Source organism: Salarias fasciatus, chromosome 20 (genome assembly GCF_902148845.1).
Source record: "Salarias fasciatus chromosome 20, fSalaFa1.1, whole genome shotgun sequence".
In the NCBI taxonomy this organism is placed as follows: Eukaryota; Metazoa; Chordata; class Actinopteri; order Blenniiformes; family Blenniidae; genus Salarias; species Salarias fasciatus.
In genome coordinates this window covers 5,475,041-5,496,664 of record NC_043764.1, presented here as the reverse complement: position 1 = coordinate 5,496,664, position 21,624 = coordinate 5,475,041, and the positions used below count along the sequence as shown (strand labels likewise).

The window sequence follows — 21,624 nt, the reverse complement described above, 5'->3', positions numbered from 1 at the left end:
GCGTAGATCTGCTAACTTGTATGTCACTGTTAAACTCCAAGCCAAAATGGACTTGTTCATCACAGAAGTCATTTAACGCGGACCCGGTACCGGGTCCAGGTTAAATGAGTGTTTGTTTTATAACAACTTTAAAATCCAGATGCAACAATTCGACACGCCCCCCCTCACCCGCAGCTCCAGACACAAAACGCTACGCAACGTAAGATCCGTTTGCTCCACCGCAACATATTGAATATCACATGAAACTAAAAAATCTACACTTTACGATGACACCAGGCAGAATATTCTCTGAGGCGACCAGCTCCCGTCAGCGGCAAAACAAACCGAAAACCGATCTTCACATTTCACAGCCAACACCTCAGATCGCATGTTTCTCACACACTTCTTCACCAAATCTCAAAGCTATTCACAACAAACACAACATATTTTATGTCCTTACCGTTTTGTGGTTGTTTTCCATCTATTCACGCTCCTCTGACCAAAATTAGCTGCATAATCCTCTAGAATGGTGAAATAGCATCATATACCTGAATGTTTGTTTTCACTCCAACATGGCGGCGACTACCCGACGTGCACTGCGAGGCTGGGTGTGTGACGTCAGCTGCAAATATTGTTTAAGCAAACCCACACCAGCCCGCCGCCTCTCACCACGGGCAACGCCAGAGAAGTGGAGAGTCCAGCCCTTCTCAAGAGATTGGGTTCCAGAGCCCGGGCTGTGTGGAGGTGAGACCGTCTATATCGCGCCGGTACCTCTCAATCTCCCTCACAAGCTCGGGGTCCATCCCCGCCAACGAGGTGACATTCCATCACCCTAGAGCTAGTTTTTGTGTCTGAGGATCGGGCCACCGGTCCATCGGTACTTCCTGAAATCAATACAGCTTCTTTAGTTCACATGTTATATTGGAAAAACGTATTAATCCAGGAATGTGTGAACTCACAAGTGACAATAGTAATGGATTCCAAAGCTCTGTAAAACAGTAATTATCTAATGCCCACCTCTACACCCTGAGGCATTCAAATATAAAACTGACTGTCACATTGACAGTAAATGAAAGCAGACAAACTTTTAGCAAAGCAGGCTAAACTACATACCACAGAAACAGCATACACCATAATGTTTTTATTGATCAGGAAGAAAATTACAATTCTCAGGTGTTCATACTTAATTCACAATATAGTGAACAGATATGTATATCGACTGGGGCTGTCAAAATTAGCTCGATAATAACGAGTGAATTCACATTCCTATTGATGCCACTCATTTATTTGACGTACGATTAACTTGTGCATGGTTTGTGACCCTCGTCTCGCACTCCAGTTTGGGAAACTGAGATAGACATGATGTGATACTGCACACTCTTGAACAGTAGGTGGCAGTATGCACCTTAAAGCTGTTTGTTATCAGCCAAAACAAAAGAGGAAGAAGGACAAGCAAGTGGCACCTCAACAAGTAGGCGATAGTGTTGGCACATCAGCTCCAATCCACAGCAGCTTGAATGCAGCATCAACGATGCCTGAGGTGACAACAGGTTGGATGAGGATCAGAGAGGAATAGGTCGGCTGTGCTATTCTTTTCATTAATGAAGTCTCCAGGTAAATCTCTGCTATTACTAGCATAAAGTCTGTTATTGTGATGCATGAGCTCAATCAGTTTGTGTTGAAAAATGTTTGCAACACTGGAAAAATATTAGCTTGGACATGATGTGGATAGTGAGAAGTGTGATCAATTTGTGACTAATCGAGAATTAACAATGGACAATCATGCGAATAATTGTGATCAAATATTTTAATCGATTGACAGCTCTATTTACATAGAATAGTGGAACAGTAGAAGAGAACTGGTCCACTGTTAAAGGGACTTAAGGCAAGATTTGTGAAAAACTACACATGCATTTCCAGTTTATTCAATGCTAATGGACCGTGAAGCATTAAAAACCTAAAATAACAGGCCAATCCACGTATCTGTCTGTTGCCTTATACAGGCTGTGTGCCACAGAATTTGTTGCAGTTCAGGGTCCAAATTTCCCGCGCAATGGTGGGGATGTGACGTAAATTGACAATGTATGCGCATTGCCTAACAGGAAGAACATGGCCGCCGTGGACACGGACTCAAACACTGCTGGGATCAGGGGCGGGGTGGCCATCGGGAGGTTCGGGAGGATCCCACCCCGCCCCTTCATATTATCAGATAAAACGAGTCTCCAAACGCAGCTCCCGGGCTGAATTTCAACCCCACCCGACCCTGGCTGGGATACAAATGGATTCTTAGGCAGCTATCAAACGACCTGCATCCACTCAAAGCCCACAAAAAAGTGCCACCACGAAGAAAAAAAGGACTTTATCAGCGTTATCTCGTGAGTCAAAAAAAAAAAAAAAATATATATATATATATTTGTGTGTGTGTGTGTGTATGTATATATATATATATATATATATATATATATATATATATATATATATATATATATATATATATATATATATATAAATGACCGAAGCCGGGCAGGCACCCGTATGCGTTTGATTCATGGAGGGAACTTCAGCTGCATTTGGGAGTGAAAACAGATGCTGACAAAAATCACATGATATGCACTGTGGTCTTGCAGTAAACCGCGACGTAGTAAACATCATTAGCATCCCTGGTGCAGTGCTGTGAAGACGGACAGTCTGTAAAGTGTTTGTGCGCGCTCCCGTGCCGCCTTGGCTGGTGGCTGCAGTTACCCGCAGCGCCTATCGTGGCAGCACTGAGGTAAATTTTATAAAGTTGCCTTAAGTCCCTTTAAGGTTGAAGACACCAAGAACCCTGATAACCTCTCCCTCCCACCCACTACATTTACTATTGTTTTCAAAAATTAGAAACTAATGAAAGCCTTTACTTTATGAGACATAAAATACAATAAATTACATAATTTTCTAGTGCTGTCAGTTTTAATCGCATTGATCGCAATTTAATCGCATTGATCACAATTAATCGTGATTAATTCATGGAGAACTGTCAACAATTAACTTTTTTAAAGTTGAGATTAATTGCAATGAAGAATCTAATCCTCATAAATCAGTCCCAATGTCAGGAAAAAACACTATTATCCTCTAGTTCTTTTCTTTGACCCAATTGGCAGACCTCAATGGATTAATCGCGATTAAAATTGACAGCACTATAATTTTCATAAAATGGTAAATAATATTTCTTTGAAAGTACTTTAGTGTGACCAGAATTGTTAAAATATGATTGAAAAAAATCTTTCCTCTAGTATCTCTTGTCAAACTATTAATTTAAAGCCCATTTATGCCCACATATCTGTTTTAGAGCAGGGGCATTTTTTGTCATTGGCAATGTGTGCAACCGCGCAGAGTGAAATCACTGAAGTGGCGCACCCTGCATTATCTGCTGGATCATAAGGTTCACCATATGGCCCACTGCTGACCACCACTGCTTTAGAGGATACAATGGGTCTAATTATAAGTGGAATGTTTCCTGTATTTCTCACATTTGAAGAATAATCTCGGTCAGTCAGGGTCAATCTGCCTCAATCAAGATGTACCATAAAGCATTTTTATGGTTATGTTTTTTATATGTGGGAAATGTTACACGTTCTACACTTACTGAAAATGCTAGATTATATTTTACGGAATGTATTTAGAGGATTTTCACTGTTGCAGCTACTGACTGATGGTTTTGGTGTAACTCTGAATGAGACCTTGGAAGTACTGCTGTGTGTTTCTCTGGGGTTGGAAGATAATGATCAAACATTTTGGAATGAAGTACCACCAAAGGAAAGAATAGAGACTGGAGAGGATTGCCAGGGCATTCAGAGTCTGGATGTATGTCCCATTGTAAAGTAAGTACACTGTGGCAAAGGCGATCCATGTGAGGATAAGCAGGAGCAGACAGAAGGTGATCGATTTAGCTTCATTGTAGTTCTTTGGGAGGTCTTTCCCCATGTACGAGAAAATGAAGCAAAGGAAACAAAGGGATGAAAGGAAAATCACAGAAGTGGATGTTGCGTTCAAATTAATGTCACAACCAAGAACTATTTTGTCTCTGTACCAAAATGTTTCATTGAAGGGTTTGGGAGGATCATAAGAGTATCCAATAATAAGTAAAAGGGCCTGAATGGCAAAAGACACAGTGATGACCAGCCACTGTCCGTGATATTTCATCCACCAGCTGTAAAGCTTTGGCAACTTGGCTGCTATTTTAAAAATGCAAACAATCTGAAAAGAGCGCACAACAAAACAGGCCAGACAGACAATGTAGAACAGCAGAAATGGTAAAAACCTCAAGATACAGGAAGCTGCTGTTGGCTGACCAAAATAAAAGTACACACTGAGACTGGAAAGAGTGAGACAGATTAAAATGAGGAAGCACATGGGTCCTCCAGCAGATCTGACCACAGGTGTGTTAAAGTTGATGGCAAAGAGAACAGAAACAGCCAGATTCAGTCCCACCAAGGCCCAGGCGGCAACTGTGAGGACCACAGCTCCAGTGTCTGTGAAAGGTACAAACTCCACCACCCGCAGGCTGCATGACGTGCTTCCCTCTGCAGACCATTCAGCATCAGTGCAGGAGACACAAGTGTAGGGATCCTCTGTTTCACATAGAGAGACACAATGTCAGTGAAGATGTGACAGAATAATACCGTAAGTGACATGTGCAATGACCAAATTGACACTTGTATGCCTGAGTCGAGCCAGTTAGTGAATAGTTAGGGACGGCTGGTATAAAGGGGCTAGCAGGGCTAAGCCCTCCAAGCACAAAAGACAGCTAATACAAAAAAGATGAGAAAAATATTTTTTTAAATAACTTACAACAGATTGTTTTAAGTTTAGATAAAACCAAAGGTAGCAACAGCACCAGTCAAAAGGAAAACATAGAATATCTCTAAATTGGCTGATTTTTTTGCAGCCCCAGCAGATACATTCATTTCGTTCTTGTAAGTGATTGGCAGGTGTCATGTCCCCCCCCCCCTGTGGTTTACTGAGCATTTTGGGCTAACTTCAGTTAGCCTGCAGGCCACTGACTTTTGACCAATGGCTGCGGTTTAACGCAGTGGTGCTGTTATTTGGGCCAGAGTTGGGAAGTAGGGAGAAAAAGCGGGCGTTAGCATGAACGGGGTGGACTATTTGCTTTGGATAATTCAATTATTTGGACCGACTGAATGCACTTGCCATGCTGTCAATAGAGACGGACTTCATCCAAAAATTACCAGACTTCAACGACATTGTGATTAACCTGTTTGCGTCCCAGAAAGGCCGTCGATGTGAGCTTCTTTTCAAATAAGTTAGGCCCATGTTGACCTGTTGAAGGACTGTGACGCCTTGTCGTTGAAGTTGGGTTGGAACACGTCTGTAGTGCGTAAATGTGTGCGTGTGACAGAGAGAGAGAGAGGGAGAGAGAGAGAGAGAGAGAGAGAGAGAGAGAGAGGGACAGAGAGAGAGAGAGGGACAGAGAGAGAGAGTTGATGTAGAGCACTAAAAAAGTATAGTGTACCGGTAATTGATGTAACTGTGTATCATAGGTGATGTTGCCTTTGCAACTCTGTTAACTATTTAATCTGTAGTATGCGAGCATTTGTTAGCCCCCCCAACAAATTTCACCACCAGCCGCCACTGTGAATAGTTAACCATCTTTGCCTGGTAAGACAACTCAAAGCAGTCTGAAATAGGTTTAACATTTTGTAATACTTTACCTGTGATATTGATAAAAGTTCCATTTTGGCATATTTCACAGTTGAAGCAGCATCTGTGAATTCCTTCTGGCTTTTTCTTGTGTCCTATAGGGCACTCCTGAGAACAAACTGAGGTTGGAACCTGTTGGAGAAAATTTGTTAGGGAAATACGAAAGACTATGGGTTAGGTTCAGGTCTATGAAAAGATTTTAGGCACAAACATTTGTGGAAACATAATCTTGAAATCACTATTTGAGTATTTTGCTAATCCATCCTCACGCCCGAGCAGATGTGGGATACCAAACCAAAGTACTGAGAACTTTCAACTGGAGGAAAAAAATGACTTACTTCTCCATTTGTGTGCCAACGAATTTCTGTGTTGTTGATGACCAAACGAAAAGGTGGGTAAAATTCATAGTAGCCAACCTCCTGCACGTCACCATTGTGGTTCCAAAAAACTATTAAGTAGAATCCATAGTTGGGGTCACCATTCTCATCAAAGTGTATAGTTTGATTTAAAAGTGTAAAGTTGGACTTTTTCAGCTCTGCTAGGACCTGAGAACAGTGAGAGTGAACATCAAAAGATTCTTCTTCAAACATCACAACATCACAGACAATCTTGTTTGAAACTTTGGTTGAATGCATTCGATGTTTGAATGCCATCCACCCATCCATCTGTATTCTACCACTTGTTCAGGGCCAGGTTGTGGGGGCAGCAGTCCAGTCAATGATGCCCAGACTTCCAAGTCCCCAACATTTCCGGTAGGATCCTGAGACATTCCCAGGCCAGCTGAGAGTCAGTCTCAGCTCAGTCAGGTCTTCCCCTTGGCCTCCTCCTGGCAGGACATGCCCAGAACACCTTCCCAGAGAGGCATCTATCAGGCATCCAAAACAGATGTCCAAGCCACCTCAGCTGATCCCTTTTGAGGTGGAGGAGTAGCATCTATACTCCAAGCTCATCCCTGGTAACTGAGCACCTCATGTCTAAGGGAACGCCCTGGTAAATCAAGGGCTTCGCCTGTTCACTCTGGTCCTTGTTCACTACAATGGACTGATTCAATGACTGCATCATCGAAGACACTATACTGATCCATCTGTCAGTCGCACATTTCACCCTCCCCCCGTCCGTAAACAAGACATGTAAACTCCTACACTTGGGGCAGGGGACTCTCCACCAACCCAGAGAGGGCAGACCATCTTCTTACGGTCAAAGACCATGACCTCGGATATGGAGGTGCATGCTGTAACTACAGGTTTAATTAAGCCAACAACACATCATCTGCAAAAAACAGAGATGAAATTCTATGGTTCCCGAACCGAATCCTCTCTGACACTTGGCTGCACCCAGAAATTCTTTCCATAAAAAATTATGAACAGAATGGATGACAACGGGTAGTCCAGCTGAAATTCAGCATGAACTGGGAACAGGATTGACTTACTGGTGGCAATATAGACGAGACTCCTACTTTAGTCATACGGAGACCGGATGGCGCTTGGCAAAGGGCCCTGGACTCCATACTCCCAAACCAGGCCCCGCAAGATACCGTGTGGGACGCGGTCGAACATCTTCTCCAAATCAACTAAACATATGTCCACTGATCAGGCGACAAATGTTCTTTTTAAAAAGGGAACCCTCCACCCTGGTCTGGCAATTCAAAGGTACTGTCCCCAAACGCCACGTGGTGTTACAGTGACATATCAGCCAAGAAAGTCCCTGCTCATCTGGAGACTTAATGGACTCAGGGGAAATCTCATCACGCCCCATTACTCAGCCTCTGCTTCATCCATGGAAGATGTGGCGGCAGGATTGAAGAGATCCTGAAAAGTATTCCTTTCACTGATTGATGACATCCTCAGTCAAGGTCAGCAGCTCCTCACCTACACTGTCAATAGTGTTGGTGGAGACCTGCTTTCCCCTCCTGAGGTGTTGGACAGTTTGCCAGAATTTCGTTGAGGCTGATAGATAGTCCTCTTGCATGGTCTCCCAAAAATCCTCTGAGACCCAAGTTTTTGCCTGCACAACTGCTCAGACTGCAGTCTGCATGGCCTGCTGGTACCTGTCACCTGCTTTGGAAGTCCAACAAGCTAACAAAACTCAACTGGACTCTTTCTTCAACTTGAAAACATCCCTTTCTTTCAGTGTCTACCACTGGGTTCTGCGGTTGCAGCCAAAGCAGGCACTGAAGATTTTGTAACCATGGCTATTGTGGTCTTCAACCAGGTGCTTCAACAATAAAGGTGGAGAACATGGTGCACTCAGAGACCATCGTGCTGTGTAGTGTGCAGATATTTAAAATAAAGAAAAGAGTCAACAAAGCAATCAGTGTGCACAAAGTTGTGTATCCCAACAACAGAGGGTTAATGGTGAGCTGTTTAAACATGGCGGGTTTTTCGAGAGTGATGGTTGTCACTGCCAACCAGCAGACACGTGTTTCAGCTCCTCCTTGTGAAACCCCTATAGATGTGTGAGGGGCAAGGAAAACTAGTCACATTTGGGTACGGTTCTTTTGGTACTATCAACAACTTTAGTCAGGACTACAACATCACATACAGGCACATACTTAGAGCCATATGAAATCCGTGTTAACAGAATCGCGGACAGAATCGCGGAAATGACCAATAAAAACGGAATTGGAATAAAACGCAGAATATTGCGGAATTGGCCCTAATCTGGCCTGAAATTCAGTTTTCGGGAGAAAATGGAACCTTATAGTGCAAAGCGAATGTGCCGGGGGGACCGCCCGAGCTGTTGCAATGTGTACGTCACTTCCTCAATGCTGTTAACATGCTAAAGCTGCGTTCACAACGTCAAATGCTTTCCGCTATTTTGCGTCAAAATACAATTGAAAACAAACGGGAACGCGCATTCCAGCTGCGACAAGACGCGACGCAACAACATGATGTCCAAGCGTTCTGCTCCCTCCCCTCTCACACGTTCAAAAAAGTTACGAAACTCCACACTAAGCGCTAAATACAGAGCAGAACAGTACACGGACTTTTATGCCTCAGGGGATAAGCTTTTTTTGTAAATGCTGTCAACGTACTGTGGACTGGACTCGCAAAGACGCATGCGACTAATTGAAAAGTATTTCTTTGTTGCAGCACTTGAAACATTAAATTGACTGTTTTATATCTTATTAAATTGTGGACATTTATTCATTTCAACTTACCAGACACCTTTTTTTATGGTAAAAATGAGCATAAAAAGCAAAATACCAAATTCAGAAATATTAAAACGGAAAAAACGGAATTTGGGAAAAAATAAAATGGAATTGGGAAAAAAATAAAACAGATTTCATATACCTCTACACATACTGCACAATGGAAAGAAGGCTTGAGTGGAAAAATGGATGGATGGGTGGATGGAGTTATTTGTGCCATATAAGACTCACAAAGTCACTTCAGTTAGTTTAATTGAAACTTTGTAACTTTTCATGGTCTTTGTTAGAATATTAAAAAAAATGCACAAAGGATCAAAGTGAAATATTTTCATGCTTACCATGTGTGGGTACACTGTCATATTGTCATTACAGCTGCTCGCTCCACATTGTAATGTTTTGTGTAAGGCGTGGGCAATGGCGTACACAGCAGCATAAACAGTAAAAGAAAAGGTTGGGTCTGCATCGATGACATCTGCAGCACTCAACCCACTGCAGTTGAAAACTTGATTGCAAAATGTCTCTTGCTCTGCATTTTCACAAAGAGCAACAGCTTTGGCAGAATGGACAAAATCACTGAAGCCAGGTATCGTCGTTGCAGGTGCAGCAACCCCAAGCACAGTCCCAACATTCCTGATTCCTTTTGTCTTGGGGAGTTTTCTGTTCAAGGACCATGCATCCGTTGCCAACCACACCTTGTTGGTGACATTTTGTTGTATTGCTGATTCAAAAAGAACTTCTGCCATCCATTCAGAAGCAAAAACAATTATGACATGTACTCTCAGAGTATTTATCTGTCTGAAAATTCGGGGGTAATCTGTTTGATGGTCAAGGCCTTTGGTGTATGCCAGACAAATCTCAGTATCTTGAATCTTCCTTATGAATAATTCTCGACCATCATCACCATAACTATTATCATCATATAGGAAAGCTACCCAATGCCACTTAAAGTGCTTCAAAATCCTGACGATAATTTCAATGACGTCTTTGTTGGTATGCACGGTTCGTAAGAAAGATGGATAGGCTTTCTTTTGTGAAAACGCCGAAGCAGATGCACTATAGCTAATCTGTTGAAAGTAACAGAGAATCAATATTATTTACAGTGGTAATACATTGTCAGATATCAAGTGGCAGGCTGATTAACAGTTAATAAAGTTACCATTGGAATGAGATCCATCATGAAGAGCGGAGCTACACTCATTGTCTTTGAACTTGTGTAACTCCCAATCACAGCCATCAGATTCTTGGGCAGGTCACCCCAAGGATCGAGCAAGCCAGCCACTGAGATGAGGTTGAGCATGCTTGGGAAGCTATATCTATCTGAGCACTGATCAAACAGAATATAGCCAACTGATATATTTGGTAGGAGGCTGGTGGAGTTGTTGATTTCCTCGACAGCAAATCTCATCACTTGAAAGCTCCGATAACTCGACAGGATGAAAGGCTGGCTGCAAACAAGAAGAGAGACAGTGTATTTGATTTAAGATAGGTCCATTTGGACACACACACACACACACACACACACACACACACACACAAAATCTGTAACTTCCTCTGAGATTTGATATTTCCTAAAGTGACTCACCTGTTCACTTCTTTGTACTTTTACAGTCTACCAGTATGAAACATACACTGACACTGGCTTGTGTAAAAGTAAATTCACCTTTTTTGAGAGGAATTACAGATTGTCTTGTGTGTTTCAGTTCAGTTTGGTTCAGGAGTGATCAAATTTGACAGTAAAGGTTTCATGTCTGCTATAAATCAGAGCATGTTCATGTGTGACAACATGTTTTTTCAGCAAATATGAGTGGTGTAAAATAACCTAACCACAATAAATAAATAAACAAGTAAGTAAGTAAATAAATAAATAAATAAAACCCTGCTCTCTAAAACAATTATTAAGGTTTATTTTACCACTACTATGAGGGAATTCTAGAAATGTTAGATTTGGGTCTTCACTGATATGAAGCATTTTGTTCGATAACCAAACGTAAGAATTAATAGATCTGATTGACTTTTGTGAATAGTCTTTGTAAAAAGCTTAAATGAAGGCACGGGACTCACCTGGTGCAGTCGATGGCCTCTGGTCTGTCCAGACGAAGAGGAGAGCTGACATGATGGATGTCAAACAGCCCACCGAGCAAATAATCTCCGTCCAGCTGAAACTCTGAGGACGGAACAGTGTTTCGAGCTACAACAAGCAGGAGAGATCCCAGCAGACACAGAAAATCCAATATCTGCTTCATCATTGCCTTCAGCGGTTTGGGTGTATCTGCTGACCCTAAATCATCTCGTCACTCTTGAGAATGCACAAGGACTGACACTTACTGCGAGCTCTAATGTTTGGTGGAGAAACCACAAATTTGTATACAAACATGATCTGAAATGTTTGCGGGAGACTTGTGCAGGCAGGCTGACTGCATCCATCTTGACTTCTTGTGGTTTCCTGGAGTTTCCGACATAGCTGAGGGCTTGCTTCAGCAAACAAAGGAGAAGTTTTCAGTTGTTGAATCTAAGTTATAACTGTCTTTGGGAATATACATGCATATCCCTAGTTGTCCAGATAAATAGCATCTGGAAGCTTTTGAACGCGTCGGGTCAGCTAGATTTGATCATGCCTTGGAAGTTGACATTTTGTCCCAACTAATTTCAAAGTAACTTCATAATTTCTCACTGTTCAGAATAGCCAACCTCATCAAGCTAATGGTTGGATTTACTACTTAATACAAAGGGCAGAAACAAATCCATTTCTATCTATTCTAATCCCAGATGATTATAGAAGCAGGTCCAATAGGAAGGCTGCCAGTCCAGCACAGGGCACTTTGTTTACATTTAATTTAATCTGTGCTGGATTTTCTGTTATTTAACAAATTTCTACTGGTACTGTACCACTACAGGCCATAAGTTCCTGAAATGTCACTTAATGCCTTTATAATGCTTGACATATTTATCAGTATTTCATAGCTCATTTCTTAAAAAAAAGGTTGATTTACTGTACGTTTTTCACCATTTAGTCATCTGAAAGGTGCTGTAGGCAGGATTTTGCTAGTCAATGCTAATTTTTCTGTTTTCTTTGGATTAAATGTTAGAGTATCCATTGATAATCCTTTAGGAGTGTAGCATATCTGCACTACCGCAAGGGCGCAGCGTTTCCATCTGTCTCTGTTCTGAGCTGAAAAGGAATCTGACAGCTCCAGGCATCTTTGACCAATCAGAAGAGCCCATGAGGCTCTAACCATGATTGGTTGAGGGGCGTTCTTGTGGGAGGGGCTTAACTTGCGCAAGGGCGTGATGTCAGAGAAAACAGGACAGGATTGGCTGTGCTGGGTTTCAAATCGCCATCTTAGATGGGTCAAATCGCCATCTTGCTTAGGTAAACCTAAGCAAGATGGCGGAGATGCGGAATCCTGCCTACAGCACCTTTAAATGTGAAAACTGAAAACATGGTTGGCAAAAGTGTGATGGGCCCACGTCCTGTTTTTTTTTTTTTTTTTTGGCAAAGTGAAGACATACACAAACAACTCGAAGGGACACAGCCTCTTTAATAGCATTTGGAGTGAAAAAATTACACTTAAGTTATTAAAATCAAGTTTTTGTTTATACCTGTAGCACAACAAAATAACATGCAATTCATGAGAGAAAAAAAAAACATTTAATCATTCAGATTTATTCCCAATTAACCAGTTTAGCTTTCATCAATTTCAAAATTATTCAAACATTTGGAAACAATATGGTGGTTGAATGAAAAACAAAAATAAAATAATCTCAAAAGAAAATTTATATTTTAAAATATATATATTTATGAATATATACACACACAAATCCAGACAACCCTTTGAAACAACTTTTTACAGGAAAATGTTTTGATCCCTTACTACAGTGCTGATCAAAGTATTCTAATGACAGATTCCCAGCATTTTGATAAAAAAAGAAAAGAAATCAACAAGTTCATAAAAAAAAAAAAAAAAAAATGTGTGATCGCCACCCACTTCATCCATTTGTTATAATAAAAGCTCTCAATCTCTGTTTTCTTATGTTTCCTCTGCAAAAGAAAGAGAACAACAGTTTGCTTGGAATGACTATATTGGCCAGAACTTTTTTATTCAAAGTAAACACACGTTATGAACGACCACAACAGCTAACCTACACAAACCAAACACACCTCTGAAGCGCAGATGGGAGAATGCTTCAGAGAGAAAGTGGGCATGTGGGGTAAGCTTTTTGTTTCTTTTTTACATCCACCATATTTCGGACTTGAATACTGGTTGTGCACTTTAGGACATTGAATATTTCAATGAATTAACGAGATAATGGTACGAAAATATGAGGTAAAGCTACGTATATGACTTCCAATATGAATTTTACCCCCTCCAGAATGAGTTTAAACATTTGGTTTATATAGGTGCTCGCTAATGTCTGGTCCTAATTTCAAACTAAAGGCGCTACAGTAGAAGTAAGTAACCAAGTACTGGAGGCTACAGGAGACTAATTAAGCTGGAATTAGTGACACTCTCCTTGAACTAGGCATTCAGTGTTAACGGTGGGTGGCTGAAAACTCAAACATGCTGAACAATAAGGACTCCCACTGAAAGGTTCGGTGCAAGTGCGACTCAGGCGACACAAATATATCAGCGGCCAATTCAAGGTAAAATATACTCTGAAGGTATTTTGTGCCGGAAGGATTTATTTCAAGAGATCAAATTGATGTTGAATGCACATTCAAGTACAATGTGACTAATCCCCACACATCTTCAGGGAAACTGCCTGAGACACTCAGTCAGCACATTTCAGATCATCAATGATTCAACTTCAACAGGTTTCCACCAGATTTCACCTCATAACTAACTACAACCTTGTGTTACTAACTTTCAATATATAACTTTTTACAAATAATTATGAACACTATGTTAATCAAAAGTTGGCAGATGTGGGAGAGGGAAGAGTACTGAAATCAAAGTCATAAAAAAAAAAAAAAAATCACAATTTACTGCAAATTTCTTGTACTTCTTTGTGATTTTATACTTACCCAAAAGGATTAAAAAGGCAAAAGGCAGCACTGAGTCTCACCTACTGTTTAATGAATGCAGAGCAATCTTCCAAAAATAATAATAGTAATAAACAAAGGCAATATTCCCCCTCTAACTCAATCTGTGCTGCTTACATCCCCGCAGGATTCTCATCCAACACTGAACCATGGATCAAAACTGGTATTGTTTGTTTTTTTTTTCTTGCTTCTGTCCTGCTTACAAAAAAGATTTTTAAATGTGGATTCCTCATCACTCCCCACAAGCTGTGACTGATATCTTTTTAACCAGAATGAGAGGAAGGATAATTGGGAGTTCTTAACTAGCAAAAGTTTTCCCTGTGTCTTCCTTGCCTTTGTATGTCCTCTTCCCGTGTGTGAAGGGTAGGTATCTGTACTTGATCATATGCTGGGGAAGGAAAAAGGGGAGAATTAGTGACGGGACTTCATTACATGTTTAGGAAGAAGCTGAACTCTTGGCAGGGAGATAAAGAGGATCAATAGAAATCACCTGATCCTCGGTGCATTTGAACAAGAGCATCAGAAACCAGCAACTTTCATAAACACGTTAAGTAGAACACCAAAAACGTTCTACCTACAGGCTTTAATGCCAGCAAATGATTTGAAGGGTTGAGATAAACACTGGATATTTTGTCCTCGCATGCATTAAAAACAAACTCTGCTAGATTTCACTGAAGGGCTCAGGAAGAAATCACCGTCAAATCCCCGACTGAACGTGGTCTCATGCAAAAAAGAAACCAGATGTGAACATAATCCAGAGCTCATTCAAATGCTCTGAGGCAAAACAGAAAACCCTTCTGTGGTTAGACAAATTTAAAATGTGAAATTCTTTCAGGAAACCACACGGTGTCCTGTTGACTAAATAAGAGACCATCTGGCTAGTTATCATCAGGAAGTTCAAGGTGTTGCAGTGCTGCCCTGAGGTTGTTGTTGCATATGGACATGGCAGCTTAAAATAAAATGATAAAAATGAAGCAAAAGTCCTCACAACAGGCTGCCATCACATTACGTTTCAACATCTCATTTCTAGTCTCATCTATCTCATATTCTACTGGAAATAAAATAATCACATTGTTTTTATTTGCAACTCAGTTTTTTTACTTTTTGAGGAATTGCTGTTGTACAAGTTCTTCAGACTTGCAACAAGTGAGATTTTGCATTAGACTCCCAGTATTAATATGATACTCCTGTAATGATGACTACCAAGTGCATGCATGTGTGTCTGAGTGGCGGTTTTACCTTAATCTGCCTCTTCATGGTGATGCAAAAGAGCATGATGAAGTACATTACAAGTATAGGCCAGAACACCGGCACATTGAAGGCATCAAAGAACGTGCAAATCATGGCGATGACGATGCCTTTTGTCGCCGAGTGCCTGGAAGACCACAAAAAAGACACAAAAAAAAAAGAAAGAGAGAAAACAGGAAGTAAGTGAAGAAATCAACATGCAATGTCAAAAAATAATAAAATCCAACACACTGATAAACACAAATTGAGGAAATATCATGTGAAGGAACTCATCTTTAGACCATAAGGCTAAAACAGAAACAATGTCAAAGCGAGAAGCTGGCAGTTTGGCCACTGCAGAGAAAGAAAACACGTACTCAGATCTAACAGGAGATGTACCTAATGTTTCGGATAAGACGCAGTGGTGCATTGTGGGTCAGGAAAGACAACTAGTAGTCAGACATTCGTTGGCTCCAGTTTTACTGTTAATCATTGAGAGTTTCTGAGCAGAGAGGCAATGGACTCCATGCACAACTTCGCCACTTCCTGAACTTCAGGAGGCTCCTTGTTTCCTGTCTTTCATGATAGGACGAGCTGATTAATCCAGGTGTCTCTGATCTCTCTAAGAACAGCAGTAATGGTCAGACACACATGCATTAACCAGCTCATCCTATCATGAAAGACAGGAAACAAGGGGCCTCCTGAAGTTCAGGAAGTGGTTGAGTTGTGAATAGAGTCCACTACCAAACTCCTCACTAGAGGCATTCAGACCAATCAAACTGCCACCGCCAAATGCTTCAGATATCTTTACACCTGTTCAAATCTGTCAGAATTTAAATTCAGTGTGTCCACTGAGTCAAAAGTCCTGTTTTGGATGGCCGTGATGATCAAGTTCCACTGGAAAATTCAGATTGTAATACTGACAAAAAGTTTTTCAAATTGAAAGAAGTGCTTCAATAAAATTCCAACAAAGGGCTTTTACAGACAATGCAAGCCGTCGCCTTGGCTCAGTGTTGAACTGGGGCGTGGCAGCAAGTTTGACTGCGCAACATTCTCAGCTGAAAGCTGCTTTGACAGACTTGAATACAGCGCCGGTGTAACACCACTTATCAAACCGTTCCCTGCTGCATTTCTCCTGGTAGCTTCCAGGGCAGGTATTTACAAAAATGGAAATTTCCCCTCTAGGTTCATGAAAAAAGAAAAAAAAAAAGTGTTAAGAGCTGCAATGAGCATGCCAGACCTACAGGGGGCGGTGTAACGAGAAGCATAAAGCCTTGCCAGCCCATCACTCCTCCTCTGCTGCTCGAGCAAACAAGCCAAAAGCATTTGCAAACATAAAAACAAGCATTCACTGTCAGCACAGTAGCCAAACTGTGAACACCGGCTGCAGACATACGATGCCGACGACGTTTATATCGCAGGCCATGACATTCAACTCTGCCTCCTACTGTCAACATGCAAGCGAAAAGATTTATTTTCACTCAACCATAGAACGAATGAAAAAGAAAATAAAGAAACAGAGTAGTTTCAAGTTTTGAGTGTTTTTGGAGGAAGAAATACAGGATACTGAGAAGATGAAAACACACTGAAAAGTAAACATGATGGCGACCATGACGTGCTTGATGCGTTGGCTTTTTTTGGTTGCCGCTATTTTAACACAAATCAGCCAAACTGGTCTGTCTGGGCTGAGGGGCTCAGCTTGCTCATTCGGTTTGAAGCCGAAACATTTATAGAAAAGGGCTGACATTTGGATTTGCATTCACTTTTTTCTTCTCATTTCTACTACGGCACCTCACAGTGTTTCTCAGTGTCTGTGTTGTGCATGTGTGTATGTTACAAAACTATTGTGCGCAGCGCAGAGTGAAACCTCTCGGCTGCCAGCCTGTTTGAGACGAGAGACCAAGAAAACTAGACGCGCTCATTTCAGCCACGTTTGATGGAGTAAATGGGCTCAAAGCGATCACATGATCACCAAACCCTACTTGTAGCTCCATTTACATGTAAACTAAAGGAACAAATTCATTGAAATATCACATTTTTTGTAAGCCCTGAGACTGCAAGACCAGGACAAATATCACAGCTGTAAGTCGCTGATGCAGTGACGTCGTGGTTTTGGGTCTAAAACACCTTCAGGTGTTCATAATCTAATGAAACCATGAGGCAACAGTAACTTATGAATTATCTGGTCATTATTTCATATAATTTTGTGTGAACTTTAACAGCAACTGTAGAAACAGCTCAGAAAAAAAGCTTTTCATTGATTTTGAAAAACAAGATGATAGAACTCAGTATCTAGACACAGATGACTTTTTAATTATTATTTTAGGAATAAAACAGGTGGATGGACTTATAAAACACGCCAAAGTGTTTTCACAGTGCAGGGATGAACCACATTGAAAGGAGAACCTGAAAATTTTCTTTTCATATATCAAGCAAATGTGATGTATGACTCACACAAAACCACTAGGCTCGCTTCCTGCTTGGTAGCACAGGGACACATTTGAATAACCACCAGACCAACCGCGGACAACAACACTTTTAAAACCCGGGTTAAATTACCTGCTTTTTCTCAACGTCACTTAAACTGCTGATGAACTGTTGCTGAGAAACTCTGACAAATTTAACATAATAAAAATGTGACATGTTTTAAGTTAGCGGCGTGCTACACACCTACCATGACCTACATTTAAAGTTCGGGGGGGGGGGGGGGGGGGGGGAACACAACAACTAATATAAAACTGGGCCAGAGGCAGATGCAAAGAGGTGAACTCAACCTCGCGTGTGGTATATGCTGAAAGATCCTTTTCCAAATGAGCGTTGCATAACCTAATGTGTGGTCATACGAGTCGTTGGAAAATGAGTCTGTGGACATTTGCGAAGAACAGCCTGTACCTGGAGCTGCTCACTCACCAGAATTTGAATTCAGGCAACCTCCTGATGAAAGGGCGGAACTCCTCGTTCTGCTTGGTGGGAAGGGAGGGGCCTTCGTCTGCGGGACAGAAGGGTTACAGGGTGATGTGGTGGCTTTGACACACAAAAACATCTTTTGCATAGAAACGTCACAAGAGGTGATGAAGTACGTTGCCGAAGTTTGAACACAAAGCTGTCAGACAGGGCTGTTCTGTATGTCCGCGTTTACCTGAACCACACCTTTTCTCTAAAATGAGTCTTAGGAACTTTCTCAAACACAGTAAATGTACAACACGACTATAGTGTAGCGTTCTCTAATCAGATCACGTTTCCCTGTTAATACTCATATCTTGTGCATGAGGAAGGACTCTTACAGACATCCATAACATTTCAACCTTTGAGAAGAAATTTTTACTGAATCCGAGTCCAGCTAGAGCTTTTAAAAGACTTATTGCCGAGAACACAATGCAACACAAAAAAAAAAAAAAAAAAAAAATTGCATCAACTTGCCTTCATCAAGCAGAGAGGGATCCACTTTTGGCGATAGAAAAGCAATGAAGAGGTTGAGATGGTAAATTCCCAACGCATATGTTACTATATACCAACCCTGAAAAGCAGCATGAGAAAAATCGTCATTTTATTAGAAGATCAAAGAACAATGCAGATGCTGAGATGCACTGTTAGTGAGAAACACGTTCACCAAACGAGAAACAAAAGTTTCGTGGAACTATAAAAGGGGAATTAGAAGAAAAAAAGCCTTTACAGGCAGATAATACATTATGGCTGGTATTCAAACATCTACAGATTGACGTATCACCTCCTGAACATCAAAACAACACTGAAGAGTCGCTGTCCTTTTGTAAGACTCTGCTAGACCAACCTCTCACCTTGGCTGAAAATCAGCAGAAACCAAACCTAACACTGATAAAGATAATGAAATCCAATACAAAAGGAGCACAAATGGTTACTTCAGACAGGTCAGACAGTTGAGATGTGAATGAACACACAAGTAAAAAAATAAAAATGCTCGTACTTTAATAGATAGTATTCATCACAAGATTCATGTTTCACATCAATACTGCAGTGACTATCCTGCAAGTTACACTACAGAAAATACAGATGCATGAATCATACACACTTACCTGCAGAATGTACACTCTGATCATGTAGACAAGTGTAAGTAGTAGAGTGGTAGCCCATCGCACTGCATAGAACGGTGTTGACTTGTCTAGCCATGACTGATAGATCTGCTCCAACAATACATAAAACAAAGTCATCAGAGACAGACGCCACCATCAAGCACAAGGAAAACCCAAGTCAGTGAATGTTTTTCAATAATTCACTAACCAAAAGCAACTTCAATAACCTCTGCTGTGAGTAATGCTAAAACATGATCACACCAACTGTGCTTTAATGACTCACATTATATTTTACCATTAAAATGAGTGGTTGACACATTACCTGTCCAATCCCTGTGAAAAAGGCAGCAACTACTGATGGTTTCCCATGGATTGACTCTCCAACACTGTCCCCTTCTGACATTCTGTCGGGAAAAATAAATATTTACTGGTGAGGCAATACAAATAACACAAACCTGCTCTTCTGCCTTAAACAAGAGTTTACACAGTTGTTTCTCATTATCTGGGAAACACTGAGCACTTTCACAATAGATGTTAGTGATCGCCCAGCTGCTTCAAACTAATACAGGCACAGTCTGTGTTGCTTTAGAATGACATCCTGGAGTGATAAAGGCATACATGGCTAAAAGCATCTATATCTACAAAGTACACGTGACCAGTACAATATCTAACCGACAGTTGATTAGGTTAGAGAACACATGTGGTGTAATCATTGCTCCTGAAATTAAATACCTACCGATCCAAGCTCAGTTTACCTACAAATTTCTGAAAACAAACAAAATGACCTTTAAAATATCATAGACCAATTCACAAATTTTACCTGGATACTGACTATTTGATTCATTAAAATGTCAGAACAATCGAAAAAAATCTAAGCGTTGACTGAATCACACACATACAAACCGCACAGCGTGTCACTGATACGGAGGTAATGCTATATTTATACAAGTGAATTAATCTGAGGACAGGAAACCATCTGGACCGGTTGATCGTGGTTGAGACTAGCTCGCATTAGCTGATTTTACAGCTAGCAGGTTTCGGCAGGCAGGATATCATGAAGCTGAACATATGCATTGACATCGTTTTACTGGGAGACTTCGCCACAGCTACAATCGTGACATTGATCACGGTTCTTAGTGTTTGATCGATTATATAATTTCAAGTATTTCGTGTTAGCTTGTAAGTGAGCCACACAAAGCTAAGTAGTAAACGTACGTTGCCCTTTCGCCCAAATTGCGGATGGTTATGGGTCATGTAGTCCTGCCGAAGCTCCGAATACTGCTAAACAAAGGAAAAGTAACTCCATTTCCCACAATGTCGGTGAAGCGACCGATAAAATCTAGTAGAAGGACTTGTAGTTTTACGCTGAGTGTTCTTCTACAGAATGGAAAGGCCATCGAGACATTTTTAAACTACAAGTCCCAAAGGTGACATGTGCCGATTTGACAACTCACTTCCGGTGTCGTGCACAACGTCACCAATGGCTACGCAGCTAGCCAGCTAGCAGCGCTTAAAATGAAAGTAATCAGTATTAGCGCCACACATATTTGATGTATGAATGCAGTCTTTATTAATTTGACTGCTGGATCTCCGTATCTTTCTCATACGTCGGGTGTATCTCTATATACGGCTGAAATAATGAATGGAAGCTGTTTCTCACCTGAGACGGCCGCTGTGTCACTACCCGGCTCTGCTAGCTAGCTCTAGCCACTTTTAGCTCGTGTGTACACGTCACTACTTCCGCGAAGGTTCGAGCGAGCGCCAGACGAAGATAGTCGAACTCCGAGCAAGGCGCGCGAGAGGTGGAGCGCGTGCACTTACACACTTACTTTTCTGGATCATCAGATGTGATATTTTACATGTTTTATGGACCTCTTTAGTTCAAGTATTGCATTTGCACAGTATATTCATGACTGCATAGTTTGGCAATATGCCACATATTTACACAATTTCACTCTATCTCGGACTGTGCCATCAGCTTAATTGGTCTGATTTACAGTTATCACCATTACTGACTAAAGGAAAGGCAAACTTTTTAAATTGGAATTAACTATGAAGACAACAATTAAATCAAATTTGCCTTACATCAGCAAACATGTACAGCTGTCAATTGAAAAGCTACATAAAATGATAAAAAAAAAAGGTCAATAGAAACTCAAAAGAAAAAAGCACAATGAAATGTCAGATATTAAAACAATGAAAAGAACAACAGTAAGCGAGCAGAAAAGTGCAATAGTTAAAGATTAAAGATAAATTATGTATTCAGCAGAAAACAGAAAGGTCTTCGGGCTGCTTTAAAATGAGCTTAAAGGTCGAGCCCTCCTGCAGTTGTCACATAGTTTCGATTCAATTCAATTTCAATTTCAAAGACCTGATTTGTGAAATTATGCTGAATGGAGCCCACAGAAATCATGCAAAGTGGCAAGGGACTGGCTTTTGAACACAAAAACCTGAAACACTGTAATGGACAGCATTAA

At 41.0% G+C, this 21,624-nt stretch overlaps 2 protein-coding genes across 3 annotated transcripts; both read right to left on the bottom strand.

Moving 5' to 3' along the window:
• Positions 1 to 3,260: 3,260 nt before the first annotated feature.
• LOC115408477 (taste receptor type 1 member 1-like) lies at positions 3,261 to 11,073 on the bottom strand. The gene is made up of 6 exons (XM_030119263.1): positions 10,892 to 11,073; positions 9,987 to 10,275; positions 9,169 to 9,894; positions 6,018 to 6,224; positions 5,691 to 5,811; positions 3,261 to 4,589 (listed from the first exon to the last, which is right to left on the bottom strand). Exons 1-6 carry the CDS (start codon positions 11,071 to 11,073, stop codon positions 3,661 to 3,663), a joined length of 2,454 nt encoding a protein of 817 aa, XP_029975123.1. The 3' UTR covers positions 3,261 to 3,660.
• Positions 11,074 to 12,349: 1,276 nt separating this feature from the next.
• Positions 12,350 to 20,919, bottom strand: rer1 (retention in endoplasmic reticulum sorting receptor 1). Of its 2 annotated transcripts, XM_030119303.1 has the most exons (8): positions 20,808 to 20,919; positions 19,470 to 19,551; positions 19,151 to 19,255; positions 18,519 to 18,615; positions 18,009 to 18,087; positions 15,111 to 15,246; positions 14,205 to 14,259; positions 12,350 to 12,869 (listed from the first exon to the last, which is right to left on the bottom strand). In XM_030119303.1, the coding sequence occupies exons 2-8, from the start codon at positions 19,548 to 19,550 to the stop codon at positions 12,859 to 12,861; spliced, it is 564 nt and encodes a 187-aa protein (XP_029975163.1). In that variant the 5' UTR covers position 19,551; positions 20,808 to 20,919; the 3' UTR covers positions 12,350 to 12,858. The 2 variants fall into 2 exon arrangements, with proteins under 2 accessions (XP_029975163.1, XP_029975162.1); XM_030119302.1 differs by having other exon boundaries at positions 12,352 to 14,259; positions 20,808 to 20,916.
• Between the last annotated feature and the right edge of the window lie 705 nt (positions 20,920 to 21,624).